We start from the raw sequence: 13597 nt of genomic DNA on the forward strand, positions 1-13597 counted from the left end.
TTATAACATAAATATCAATTCTCCAACAGGATGTGTCTGTTCAGTACATTTACATCACTTACTCACTGTGAGACATGTTTGTGCATTTTATTTTTTTCTGTGGAAAGTAGACTTTATCTGGTCAAAAGCTGTGCATGTAAGGAAGTGTTTATCAAAAGGTTACAGGCTTAAATTTGAAAGATTTCTGTCAACAAAGGGGTTTTAACTTGCTTCAGTTCAGTTTCAAAAACAATAAATGCTTCATTTGAATTGTTTGTTTGGCAAACGGTGTTGTGGTACTGGCCAACAACAAAGGTTACGTAGTTTTTACTGCCGAAACCAGATGCTTACACCCATCCATCCATTTTCTTTACCTGCTTCTTCTTTCTGGGTCGCAGGGAGCTGGTGCCTACCTCCAGCAGTCCCTGTGCGAGACGCGTGGGACACCTAAAACAGGAGTGGTTTAGTCTGATTTAATGTGAGACAGTGAGAAAAAAATGGTTGCATTTTTTTTTTAAATGTAAACATAAGGTTTCAATTAAATGTATACGTCCTCAGGAGTTAGAAAATAGCGTGAACAATCAATCCATTAACTCCCAAGATGCTCTGAAAATGAACAGTGGCGTGTGTTTATGTTAACAGCTGCTGCTCTTATTTCTGGGACATAAAGATATCAAAGTGTTGTGGAGAATTTGCCACACGAATGTAAGGCATGTGAAAGTGTAAATTACTGCACTTATATTACAATGGATGAGCCAGCTTGAAAAAGAAAAATGCTATATTTTGTTGCAAACTCAGAAGCTTATAATTGGTGCGTTAAACAACCACCTTTACTGTCATTCTGTAACAGCATGTGTTGAATATAAAAAAATCCTTCCCGCTTCAGCACCTGTGTCTGCACCATCAACAACCGCAAGACCTGCACTTCTGGAGTCTGTCTACAGCCTCAAAGGTCGCACCACCAACTGCACCTGCAGATAGCCACAGCCACAAAAAAACCAGATTCTGTATGAAAGGCAGCTAAAGTCAGGACAGAGGAAATCGAGGTATCGAAAACCACAAAACCTGCCATAGCACCTGCAGAATCAGGAGCAGAAGGCCCCAGCTTAGAGCTGCATCAAGGACTTTTAGGTGTCATAACAGGCCACCCAATCAACCTTTTAAGCCCCCAACCCAAGCCACGTCTTTCAGTTTTGTAATAGATTTTTCTTTATTATTTTTAATCATGCAATTTTTTTAATTAGGGTTTAGTTATTGACAAGGCATTAAACAGAGGCCCAGATGGTCATTAATAAGATAAATCTTGCCAAAGAAATAATTTTAGTTTTCAGACCTTGAAATGGTTTAGATATAGTAACCCTGATAACACACTGACGTGATATCAGGTTAGTTTGCAAGTAATTTCCACGTCTTTCATCTACCTCTCAATGCTATCAGTCTGCACGCTGATGGGATCGGATCCTCAGGTTCATTACCACTGATTACATTTGTAATGAACCTTTTTCAAAGTTGCATCTTTAAAAAAAAATGCAAGATTTGTGGAGATGTTTTTGGTCATATAAACACAGCAGCGTGTTTGGAGAAAATCATTTGTTTTCTTTATTTGCCTCCTCCTGTTCAGGGGAAGCTGGTGTTTATCTCCAGCATTTACTGGACAAGAGGCGGGGGACACCCTGGACAGGTCGCAAGTCCATCACAAGGTCACATAGAGACAAACAACCATTAACACTTTTACTCACAGCATTTTAGTTACCAATTAACCTAATATACATGTTTTCTTTGGAGTTTTGGTTTTTTGGTCTGTGGGAGAAAACCACCTGGAGTAAACCCATGTGAGCACAGGGAGAACATGTAAACTCCATCCAGGAAGGCCCCAGGTCAGGAAGCGATCCTGCAAGCTTCTTGCTGGGAGGCGACAGCTCTAACCACTACACCACCTGGATCATAATAATAATAATAATAATAATAATAATAATAATTTGGGCTTGCAGCCACAGAACCTGGGCACCTTGCAGTCTTTGAGTTTACCATGGACTCCTCTGAAGACCAAAGGACTTGTCACGTGTGGTGGAGAAGGAGGCGGACCCAGAGCGCAGACTCATCTTCAGAAAAGAACTGATTTATTAAAAGGCTGACGTGGCAGCAAAACTAAACATAAAAAATCAAAATCCTAACAGGAGCAAAACACGAGGCAAGCCATGAAACCAACGAGACAGCGCACAAAGCAACAATGAACCAGCAGTGAGTGGAGGAAATGACCAGATTTTAAAAACAGAGGGTAATTAGTGGGCCCAGGTGAGTGATTACAACTAGGATCAGGTGAAGATGGGCGTGGCAGGAAAACAAGAGACTGACTGAGGAGAAGTGAATGATGACATGAAACAGACAGAACCAAACATAAAAGCAACCAAACAACAAAATACAAGACACAAATAAACCCAAACTTAAACATGAAGAACAACAACAATAACCCCCCAAATCCTGACAGGGCTCTAGGGTGAAATGAGCCACCTGGGTAATTGAGTAAAATAAAATAAAAAAGTCAATGTCCAAAGAAAAACTTTAAAAAGGTAATCAGAAAGTCGGTTCAAATATTGCTCAAAACTACCTTAGAAGCTGAAAAAGTCTGTGGCAAAGTACAAAACAGTATAGCTTCATGTTTGGTGGGTCATAATTTTAACTTTGGTTCCAAATCCTTGATTGTACTGTGATGGATAGGCTACAACACAAATTCATGTTTGTTTGTTTTTTAACAAGTCAGCTGCTCGGTTCAGAGGAAGTTGAAACTTTCCAATAACAATATTTATAAAGTATAGTTTGAACTAATGCTCGGCACTTGGATGCAGTGGGGATCGATGTGAATTGAGTTGCAGGCTGCGCCCTCTCAGAGCTCATTACGCAGCGCTGGAGTTTCCGTTGGAGCTGTGCGCGCAGCTCTCAGCCGACACACCGACCGGACGAGACGGCGAAAGGGCTAGGGGTGGTGGTGGAAAGGGTGGGCGAGCCACGAGATGCCGCGGGAAAGCGACAAGATGACACGGTCGGCGAAGAAAACGGGAAGCGCCCTGAAGCAGTCCAAGCAGCCCAAAACGTGCGCGGCGGGGTTCTGGAAGCTCTTCCCTCACCTGACGCTCTGCGGCACCCTGGTGATTTACGCGATGCTCGGCGCCGTCGTCTTCCAGCTGATCGAAGGACGCAGCACGTGGAGGACGCGGCAGATCGAGGAGGAGTACCGCTCGTTTCTGACCGAGCTGGTCGAGCAGGTCAAGAACGACACCGGTAAGTCCCGGCGGGCGACCGGCTGATTCTGCAGCACCTGTGTGGGGGAGAGCTTAGAGCAGGGGTGTCCAATCCTGGTCCTCGAGGGCCACTATTCTGCATGTTTTCCTTGTTTCCCTGCTCAACACACCTGATTCAGTGGTTAAATTACCTCTTCTTGTTCTACAGAAGCCTGTTAATCACCCACTGATTCAAATCAGGTGTGTTGGAGCAGAGAAACAAGTAAAACATGCAGGTAAGTGGCCCTCGAGGACCAGGATTGGCCACCCCTGGCTTAGAGTCTGCACCATTTAAAGGAGAGGTTTGTGTTGCTGCTTGCTGCTGGACTTATTTGGGATTTGATTCATATTGGTGTTCTTGTGAAGTCATTTCAACTGTAAATAAGACCCCAGTTCTAAAAAAGTTGGGTAAAATATGAATGAAAACAAAATGCATCGATTTGCAAATCTCACAAACCCATATTATATATTTTATGGAACATATCAGGCATTGTAAATAGAAAATTGTACCACTAAAGCCAGTGTATCTCTTGTGCCGGTCCCAAGCCCGGGTAAATGGTGAGGGCTGTGTCAGGAAAGAGCATCCCCTCGTAAAACACTTCTGCCAAAACTAACATGTGAGTTCATCCAAGCGACACCGTAACGGATCAGTCGAGGCTTGGGTTAACGACGACCGCTGCCGGTGATGTTGACAAACAGGGTGCCGACGGAAGTTGTGCTGCTTTTAGTCGAAGACCACGAAGAGGGAAACGTGCCAGGAGACAGAGGGAGAGGAGGAAAGGCAAGAGTGTAGGACTGAGGGTAGAAGGACTGGGACATAAAGTTAGAGAGGCCAGACTGAGATGGTTTGGACATGCGCAGAGGAGGGACAGTGGGTATATGGGTAGAAGGATGTTAGAGATGCAGTTAGAGAGGACATGGAGGTAGTTGGAGTGAGGACAGAGGACGCAGAAGACAGAGCTAGATGGAGGAAGATGACTCACTGTGGCGACCCCTGAAAACAGAACAGCTGAAAGAAATAGAAGAAGAAAAAGGTCATTTTTAACTAGATGGCAGCAACACAACTCAAAAGGTTGGGACAGGCAACAAGTGCTTAGAGCATTTTGCGACTAATTAGTTTAATTTTCAACAGGTCAGAGGACTGGGTATAAAAAGCATTTTAGAGAAGCCGAATCTCTCAGAAGTAAAGATGGGCAGAGGTTCACCAGTCTGCAACAAACCTGTGTTTAAAAGTAGTGGCACAGTTTCAAATAATGTTTCATGGGAAGGCTTTGAATATGCCATCACTTCAAGTTCAAAAAAAAGAATCTGAATCTGAAGAAATCAGTGCACAGTGAACAAGGCCAAAGTCAGAACTGGTTGCCTGGGATCTTCAGGCCTCAGGTGGCACTGCATTGTGTTATGGACATCTGATTGGTCTGATTGTGTTATGGACAGCACTGCATTTCTCACTTAATGTTTTTTTTTTTTTCCCTACTTTAAGGCAACGGCTCCAACACAACAGAGGTAGTGAAGAATGTGACGAGGAAGATGAAAGGGTTCAAATCAATATGGTCCCAGAGTCCCGACAGATGGAGCTTTTCTGAATCCCTGTTGTTCTCCTGCACTGTTTTCACAACAGTTGGTAAGTGTCAGCAGACGTGTATGTACATATTTGTGTGTGTGTGTGTTGTGCTAAATTATTTTAATGAGTGAGAGTAACAGTGCCATCCTGTGTCCATACTTATTTAAGTAACAATAAAAATGTCAAAGCAAAAAAATCAAAACCTGACAAGAACCATCATGATCATCAGCTGCTAATAAAGCATTTCTGCTGCTCTTTGACTTTTTAATGTCTAGTTGTCTTGTCTTAAGCATTTCCACTTGTTTCGCTGAGATCTCTAAAGAAACTGGAGAATTTATTATTATTTTGAGGATTGTCTCGACTGCACTCCCCGCTCCCGCCATGATGCCAGAGAGTAGATGACACCGAAGATGATCAACTGCTTTGTTTGATTTGGAGGCATCGGGATCACTGATGGCTGTTTATGTGTTGCAATCAATACAACTCATTTGGATGCATGCAACAGTAGCAAGATAGATTTATGAGGGTAATAGATGTCAATATGAAGCAACAACTCTGTCCAGGAACTGGTGTGCAGTTCTTCTTCTAATGGGATTGATGGTCAGACATATGAGCTGACTATTCTGTGTTCATTTGGTTGAGATGTTCTAGTTTAGTTAATCTACAACCCCAATTCCGGCAAAGTTGAAGTGTTGTGTAAAATGTCAATGAAACAGAATACAATGATTTACAGATCTCTTAAACTCATATTTTATTCACAATGAAACAGTAAACATGTCAAACGTTGAATCTAAGAAGTTGGAAGTAATTTTAAATTTGATGGCATCAACACATCTCAAAGCCAGGTTTCTCTCTGTGAAGCATCCCCTCTTCTTTCAACATCAATCTGTAAACATCTAGGAGCCGAGGAAAGCAGCTGCTGGAGGTTTTGGAGGGAATGTTGTCCCATTCTTGTCAGATGGAGGATTCTAGCTGTTCAACACAGTCAACTGTATGCAGAGAGAGGAGGATCATTACCATTACTAAAGAGTAAATCTGGTGGTTATTTAGGTCTTGGTCAGTGTATGTCACTTTACTGTGACATACACTGTACTGCCAAAAGTATTTGCTAGACTCCCCTGTAGCTCTAACAGCTTCAACTCATCTAGGTAGGCTTTCAACGAAGTTTAGAAGTGTGTTTATGGGAATTTTTGATCATTTTTTCAGAAGCACATTTGTGAGGTCAGACACTGATGTTGGTCAGAAGGCCTGGCTCTCAGTCTCTGCCCTAATTCATCCCAAAGATGTTCTGTCAGGTTGAGGTCAGGACTCTGTGCAGACCAGTCAAGTTCTTCCACACGAAACTCCCTCATCCATCTCTTTATGGACCTTGCTTTGTGCACTCATGTTGGAACAGGAAGAGGTCATCCCCAAACTATTCCCACATAGTTGGGAGCATGAAATTGTCCGAAATGTCTCGGTATGCTGAAACATTAGGAGTGTCCTTCACTGGAACTAAGCAGCCGAGCCCAACTCCTGAAAAACAAGCGCACACCAATGATTCAATGATTTGAATATTTTTAGCAATATAGTGTATATCCTGTACAATTTAACTGAAATAAATCAAATAAATAAATTTGTTTGCGAGGAAAAAAAAAACTATGTCAGAAGTTGGTTGCAGTTGTGTACTCTTCATGAAACTAATAATTTGTTGAAGCACCTTCTGATTTATTTACAGCCTTCAGTTAGTTACACCTCCGATATAAATCAGCCAGCAGATCAGCTAGAATAAACTAGAGCTGTGGGAAAGTCCAAAAAAATGCTCATTGACTAAAATGATCCAGACTCATTACTATCTTGTTTGTTTTAATGATCTGAAAGTTCTGGCAAAAAGAAACTAAATACCATGGCTGGAGGACATTCTGCCCAGAGACTACATGCATAAAAATTCTGATTGGTCAATTTTACTTTTTCTTTCCCAAGCACAAAACTATTCCAATGTCCAGTGCTCAGAAAACTAAAATAAAAAAAACTACAACTTCTGAAAATAATTATTATTTTTTAAAATTATTTACTCACTCTGTTTTTAATTGTTAGGCCCATTTTTTTTATCTTTTCTGAATATTTAGAAGGCCCCGACATTTGTCCAATATGATACACCATTTGGAAGTAAATCAGTGGGGAGGAAAACTGGGAGATGACTTAAGTAAACAAAAAGGAAGAGTTCACAAATCATCCAGCAGGGTCCTATACAATAACTCAGAACGCTTTCCTCTTCAGTTGTTCCGATACATATTTTCTTGGAGCACTCATCGTCTCCATAAGAATTAAACAAATCAATGTGTAACAACCTAGTGAAGATGCACTGCTACGTCTTTACATTAATCCTCCTGAAGCCCTCGTAACTGAAGAGAGGAAGAGAAGCCCTTGTAACTTCATGTCCATTTGACCCAAGGGCCACAGGAGGGTTAAGATGCTTGATAAGTGCTGGAAGGATGTCAGCTAATGGCTAATGGTTTAGCAGCAACAGGAAGCCCATATCCCTCATAAAGCAAAGCATTTACATAGAAGAATTTTTTTTACATCACCGCAAAAAGCTTCTTCAAGTTTTAAAGGCCCGTTGCTTCTGGGGCTGTCTTTTTAGTTGGATGGTCTTTCATCTCTTCATTACCCACATTGACAGTTTAAAGTAACAGATTCTTTTTACCTAAATTTTTGCAGGATTTCTCTCAATATTTGTTTCATTTTACATTTTCATTTAGTAGTTTTCCCATGTTTCCCATATTTAAATTGACAAATAGCTAAAAGTTCAAAAGTATATCAACCTATTTGACAAGATAATATTGCGCCTGTCAGTGGCATTTCTGAGTTGATAAAACATTGAAAGGTTTGATGAGGAAAGACCCATTAAACTCACATTAGGTGTATTGAAAAACATGTATTATTACAATCATCATCTACAAAAGAGGAATTTAAAAGATAGAAAATTGAAATATTGCAACAAGGCAATACTTAAAGAACAATTAGCCAACAACTTGTATGGTGCACCTAATTTAGTTGGTTGGTTTATCTTAGATGCCGCTTAAGAAAATGTATGAGAAGCTGCTAAAAAAAAGTGCCTAAACATCAAAATTATAATTGATTCTTTGCCAAGCTGCCTGTTGGTTATAGGCTCATCACTGGTTCTTCTCCTGAATCTAGGTGCCTGCTATATATATGTAACCCCTGGTTAAACAAACCATGCATTTAAGGCCTTCTAATATTTACAAAATATTTACAAGGTTGGTTTTATGCACACAGAAAATATATGCAAGAAAATTGTATTATTGTTTTTGTAAGTTGTTATCGGGGTGATTATATATATGTGGGAAGCGTGTACCGTTGTGACGCGAGAAATTATGGGAAAAACAGAAAGCCGAAGCTTTTCTAGAAGGGACTTGTGTTGTTACATAAGTGTATTTTTGTTTGACAAATTATGTCCTCCGTTAAAGACTGTATTGACTTTCTTATCTACGAAAGTAGTTTAAGTTAACGAGGGACAAGTGAACGCAACAGAAAAAAAAAGAGGAAAAAAAAAGGGGATGATGGGAAGAAGAAGAGAGAAGCGCGGGAGAGGAGAAGAAAGAGGGAGCTGATGGAGATCGCTGCGGAGATGTGCAGAGGTTGCGTGGGGTAGCGAAATGCCCGAAGAGAAAAACTGTGGCTGAAACGAGGAGAACTGCGGCTGAGCCGAGGTGGCGAGAGGAAAGCGTTAACGTGGCGACGCGGGCACTAGCGGGATGGAAGAGTAGTCCTGCAACTCGCGTGGCGGAGTTCTGGGAAAAGTTGGATTCGCGAAGCATCCCGACGGAGAGGACGTCGGCTGAGCGAGCAGGTCGGAGTTGGTTTATTGTCTAGACCGGGGAGAAGAGGAGTGTGTACGAGACATCGCACCCTAGCTTCATCAGGCCTGCAACGAAAAAAAAAACACCTCCTAACCGGTACCGGACAGTGTGTGTGTGTGAGAGAGTATGGGCCCATGTGTGATTTTGTGTATTTAGAACTGTGAATTTCGGTAAATGTATGGAGTTCTGATGTGACATAAGTTGAATTCTGGTTATATTAAAATAATAGTTAAAAGGAAGAGTTTTCATAAAAAACACGAAGTTAAAGTAAGTAAGGCATAAGGAACTGAAGAGAAAAAAAATGCTTTAGCAACTTTATTTTATTTTGGGTATGTGAAACTTGTGTTGAACTAAAGATTTAGTTTTTTTTCCCAAGTTCTTATTAAAAGAAAATTTTCAGTTAGCTGGTTGTCTGGAGTTATTTGTGTTACACCAAAGGTGTGTAGTGTAATTAAGTGAGTACGATTTTACTCAACATAGGTAAACCTGCATGGTATCTACCAGAACTTAACGAACCCGACTAGCCACCCCACCAGTGAGTTTAAGTTCTCATCCCAGTTACGAGCGGACAGAGCAGTGGGGTGCTACATATACATGTCTGAAACTGTGTGATACTGCTTAAACAGACATCTAATTCTTCTGAAGTGGTAAGAGTTGGACTGAAATCTGGAAAGAGAAAAAAATTTTCAGAAAGCTTGGAAATCTATTGCTCAGGACCACTTTGAAAAGTTAAGGGAAAGTCTGGCTCGCTGAAAGCAAAATATGACCCTAAGTAATAAAAAATATGAGAATTGTTGGGTGACTTAAGGTTTTTGCTCATTACTGTAAGTAAAAAAAAAGAAAAGCTTATTGACTTGTCTTGTATACCACGTAGTTATTACAGATCTCATGTCTCCACCATGTCAAGAAGTGTTCATCATAATGTATGTTTGTTACTGAACATAAACCTAAAACCATATGAGTTTGTACTGTGGTTAGCAGCAAAGCCCAAGGAGATTAAACAGTTTCACTACAATAATTTTATCTACGCCTTATTTGGTGTCCTAATGTGTCTCGTGTTCCTCTGTTGTTGCAGGGTATGGAGAGATCTTCCCAGTTACCTTAATTGGTAAGGTGGTGTGTGTCATCTATGCCATGGTGGGGATTCCTCTCATGCTTCTCCTCATGCTTGATGTGGGCGACTTTCTTGCTTTGGTGATGTCCAGGACCTACAGTAAATTCCATAAACTCTTTACAGCTTTCCGCTCCCGTAACTGGTTACCATGGAAGGCTCGGGGGAGAGAGCTGCATTCAGACCTCCAAACGCTGGAGGACGGCACCTTTGCTTTCGGCCATGACGTTGTGATCCGCAAACCCCTCGACATCCGGCATGTTTTGCACAGCCAGGCAGATGTGCGACACAAGTCCATCCGTCTCCAAAACAACAAAAACATCTTTGAAAAAATTATTGCAAAGGAGAATTTAGTGAGGAAGAGCCCACTACTCAGGTCCCTCTCCTGTCCACAACTTGACCATCTGCCTTTATCATCCACTGGATATGTCATATGGGACTTCTCAGGGTTAGGGGATGGAATGGACATGTTGAATGTACCCCTTGTACTGGTTATTTTTGTTGTAATTGCATACATTTGCTTAGGTGGTTCGATTTTGTCATTGTGGGAAAAAGATTTCTCTGGATTTGACTCCTACTACTTTTGCTTCATCACACTCACGACCATCGGATTCGGCGACATTGTACCCAACAATCATAAATTCTTTATTCTCACCTCTCTTTTTATCCTTATTGGCATGACCATCATGTCGATGGCTTTCAAGCTCAGCCAAACAAGAATCGTAAGCTGCTATCGTAAGTGCATCAAGTTCGTCAGCGGGGGAAATGTTAGGAATGAAGAGGACGACTAAATCATTGGATAGTTTTCTGCATCATGTGCAGGGCCTCAACAGAAGCCTGTTAACCAATGAGTTATTTATTCTGTCTATGTTGATATAAGCATGAGCAAGATCAAAAAAAAAAAAAATAGGTGTGCATGTGCCACTTATCCAGATATTGAAAGGTATATTTACAAGGAAATATATAAAGCCTATATTTTAGTTACATCTTGCCAACGAAATTTTCTGCCAGACAGTGGGATTGTATAATTCTCTGGCCAATTTGTCCAAACATGTTGGGGTCTTCCTCCATCTAGGTCTTCGACTCACTCTTAGTCTGACACATCCCTTGAGGCCACTTTGCCATGGAAGACCATAGCACCCCCAGACAACACAGCCCCCAGGATCATGGGTGTACTGAAACTCCCTCCACCCCTTTATGGCAGCAATTCTGCAGAGGGGACCACTTGTTGAACCCCAGATTCAGAGAGGAGAGGAGGGTGTGTGGTTTGGGAGCCTCGGGGTCTCATCTCTGCTGTGTGTAGATGATGTGGTTCTGTTTGCGCCTTCAAGCCATCAAGCATCATCAAGCACACCTTCAGTGTGTACCAGGGCAGTTTGCATTTGAGTGTGAGGCGGCTATGGTGAGAGTCAGCTCCATGAAGCCTAACCGGAAAAGGGTGGAATGCTTCCTCTGCATCAGGGGTGAGGTGAGTCTTTCCCTCAAGAGGAGGAGTTCAGGGATTTGGGAGTGTAGTTCACTAGTGATGGTGGTATAGAACAGGAGATGAACTGCTCATTTTTCTTTTTAATGCTAACTGCAAAACATGACAAAGTTTTCCTACACTTTGTCAAAAGAGTTCATCAAGTGTCAATTGTTTAAGGCAAAATAGTGGTAAAGATTCAGTCATTCAAGAATGGTAATTCTTCTTAATGTTTTTAAAGCCTTAAATGGCCCGACTCATTCCTATGTTGCAATGCCGACCAGATACACTCCAGATAGACCCTTAAGGTCATCAAGCAAAAGACTTCCTGTCGTACTAAAAGTAAATTCAAAATTCACTCATAGGGCTTTTAGTGAATATGGTTCAGTTCTCTGGAACTCTGTCACAAGAACTCTGGACCAGATTAACAGTGTCTTATCTCAAAAATGAACTGAAAACATGTTTTATCCTAAACTTTCAGTCAAGCCTAAAATGTTTACTTCAGAAATGCATTGTTGTTTTAATTGTATATTTTTTGTGTTCTTATTTTTCTTTTTTAAGCACACTGAGTTTGTTTGCCATATAAGATGTGCAAAACAAATATACTTGACTTGACTACGAGCTTTAATAAGAGGCAAATGGACTTATTTAGATTCTTGAAGATGTCTTTTGGAACAGGAAAGGAAGTCCCGCTGTTCAGCACTCAGGACGAATCATTTATTAGTTTTTATTATTACATTTTTAATTAAAGTTTACATTTAAAGCCATAATAGCTGTCAAAATATGTAATTCTTTTAATGTTTTGGAATAGAATTTGTATGTGTCTAACACAGTTTCTACATCAATAAATGAATGTCAGGGGGTTAATTTAATTCAAACTCATCAGAGCTTGTGTAAAAAAAATTGCGTTAGAAAACAGCAAATATTTCTTTCCTTTGTTTACAACAAAATTTGGTACTTTAAATAGTTTGGAATATTTCATCACAGCCCATTTACATCTGATCTTAGCCCCAACTTCTGCTTTAATGCTTTTCACCAATCCCATTTCCTCCCCCAAAATGTCACAGTTTCTTTTCAGAAGAAGAACTTTACCTTTTCTCTCTGGCGTCTAATTACATTGTTCTCACTCTGACTCTGTTTACATCCGGGGATTATTTACATCTGTCGCGCCAAGACTGTCCAAAGTGAACTTATCATTGTTCGAATGTAAACAAACAACTCGTAATTGTTGGCAATAAAACATGACTTTGCTGATTTCGCTCATAAATGACAAATTATGACTTATTATTACTTTTGGTAATGAGTAATATGTATTCAGTGTTTTTTTTATCATAGATGATACACATATACAAAAAGATTCAAATATAAACACTAAATAATTGCATATTTTGATAGCTATTATGGCACTTTCCTCCAGTCTCATAGCTCAGATAAATTAGCATCTCAAATATTTATTACTGTATCTGCTGAAGACACTATGCAACTCAAATTTAGCTGTGAAAAAACTGATTATTGCACTGACATTGGATCACTGTTTTACTGTAACAAATCATCAAGTCTTTAGTGAAAAATGATGTTAACAGCCTAAAAACAAGTAATAGCATGATTATAATAATGCAAATCAATTCTTTTTTAGAGTCTTGTCACAAAACAAAAGTACTGAAAGAAATTTCTTCTCTAAGAAAATCCCAAAACAAATTTTGAGCTTTGTGTGTAACTTTTGACATTATTTACACTTTGTTATAGGTGGATACAAGAGTGTGAAATTTTCTTTTTTTCCCCTTAGTTCTGTAACTATTTTGTTAATCTAGGATGTTTTTTTTTTCTTTATGAAGAGTTTTCTCCTATTTATGGAAACATTTAACTTGAATAAGGTTTAATTTAGCTGTAATTAGTTAAACAGTTCTGTAAAACCTGCTCAGTATGATGCAAAACGGAGAATTAAGTTGTGTGCATAAGGCGTGAGGTCACTCTGATCCCATTGCACCATTACTGAGAGTAATTATCAGTTTAAATTGCCTCTTTCTGTAATCTCTGCTTTGAATGCTAATCTTTGAAAGAATAAACCTTATCCCCACTTTATCTTTCCTCTCTTTTTTCCTGATATAGCATCCAGTTGTGTGTCCAGGCTTTTCCTTAGTGAGGTTTTTCATTTCAAAACAGAAGCCATATATTGTTCAGATCTGGTTTGTGCTTTACAACAAACTTAGTAAAGTAATCCTAAACACAATGCCTTTAGTTGCATTTTAACATGGATAGCAGTTTTTTGTCCGCAGTTATGGTAACCTCTAAAACCAGTAAGTAAAAGGATGCACACAAATAATTTACTAAGACTAACTT

The 13597-nt window shown here is 40.1% G+C and overlaps 1 protein-coding gene across 1 annotated transcript; it reads left to right on the forward strand.

Annotated features, from left to right (window-relative positions):
- The first annotated feature begins 2162 nt into the window (after positions 1-2162).
- Positions 2163-13353, forward strand: kcnk18 (potassium channel, subfamily K, member 18). The gene is made up of 3 exons (XM_017421657.3): positions 2163-3258; positions 4741-4881; positions 9760-13353. Exons 1-3 carry the CDS (start codon positions 2991-2993, stop codon positions 10584-10586), a joined length of 1236 nt encoding a protein of 411 aa, XP_017277146.1. The 5' UTR covers positions 2163-2990; the 3' UTR covers positions 10587-13353.
- The last annotated feature ends 244 nt before the right edge of the window (positions 13354-13597 follow it).

Source organism: Kryptolebias marmoratus, linkage group LG22 (genome assembly GCF_001649575.2).
Source record: "Kryptolebias marmoratus isolate JLee-2015 linkage group LG22, ASM164957v2, whole genome shotgun sequence".
NCBI classification, from domain to species: Eukaryota; Metazoa; Chordata; class Actinopteri; order Cyprinodontiformes; family Rivulidae; genus Kryptolebias; species Kryptolebias marmoratus.

Bases quoted from the DNA above. Each gene is read 5' to 3' on its own strand.
- kcnk18 (XM_017421657.3), top strand. From the start codon at position 2,991: ATGCCGCGGGAAAGCGACAAGATGACACGGTCGGCGAAGAAAACGGGA. The intron at 3,259-4,740 runs GTAAGTCCCGGC...CCCTACTTTAAG, and splicing joins GCAGGTCAAGAACGACACCG to GCAACGGCTCCAACACAACA. The intron at 4,882-9,759 runs GTAAGTGTCAGC...CTGTTGTTGCAG, and splicing joins CACTGTTTTCACAACAGTTG to GGTATGGAGAGATCTTCCCA.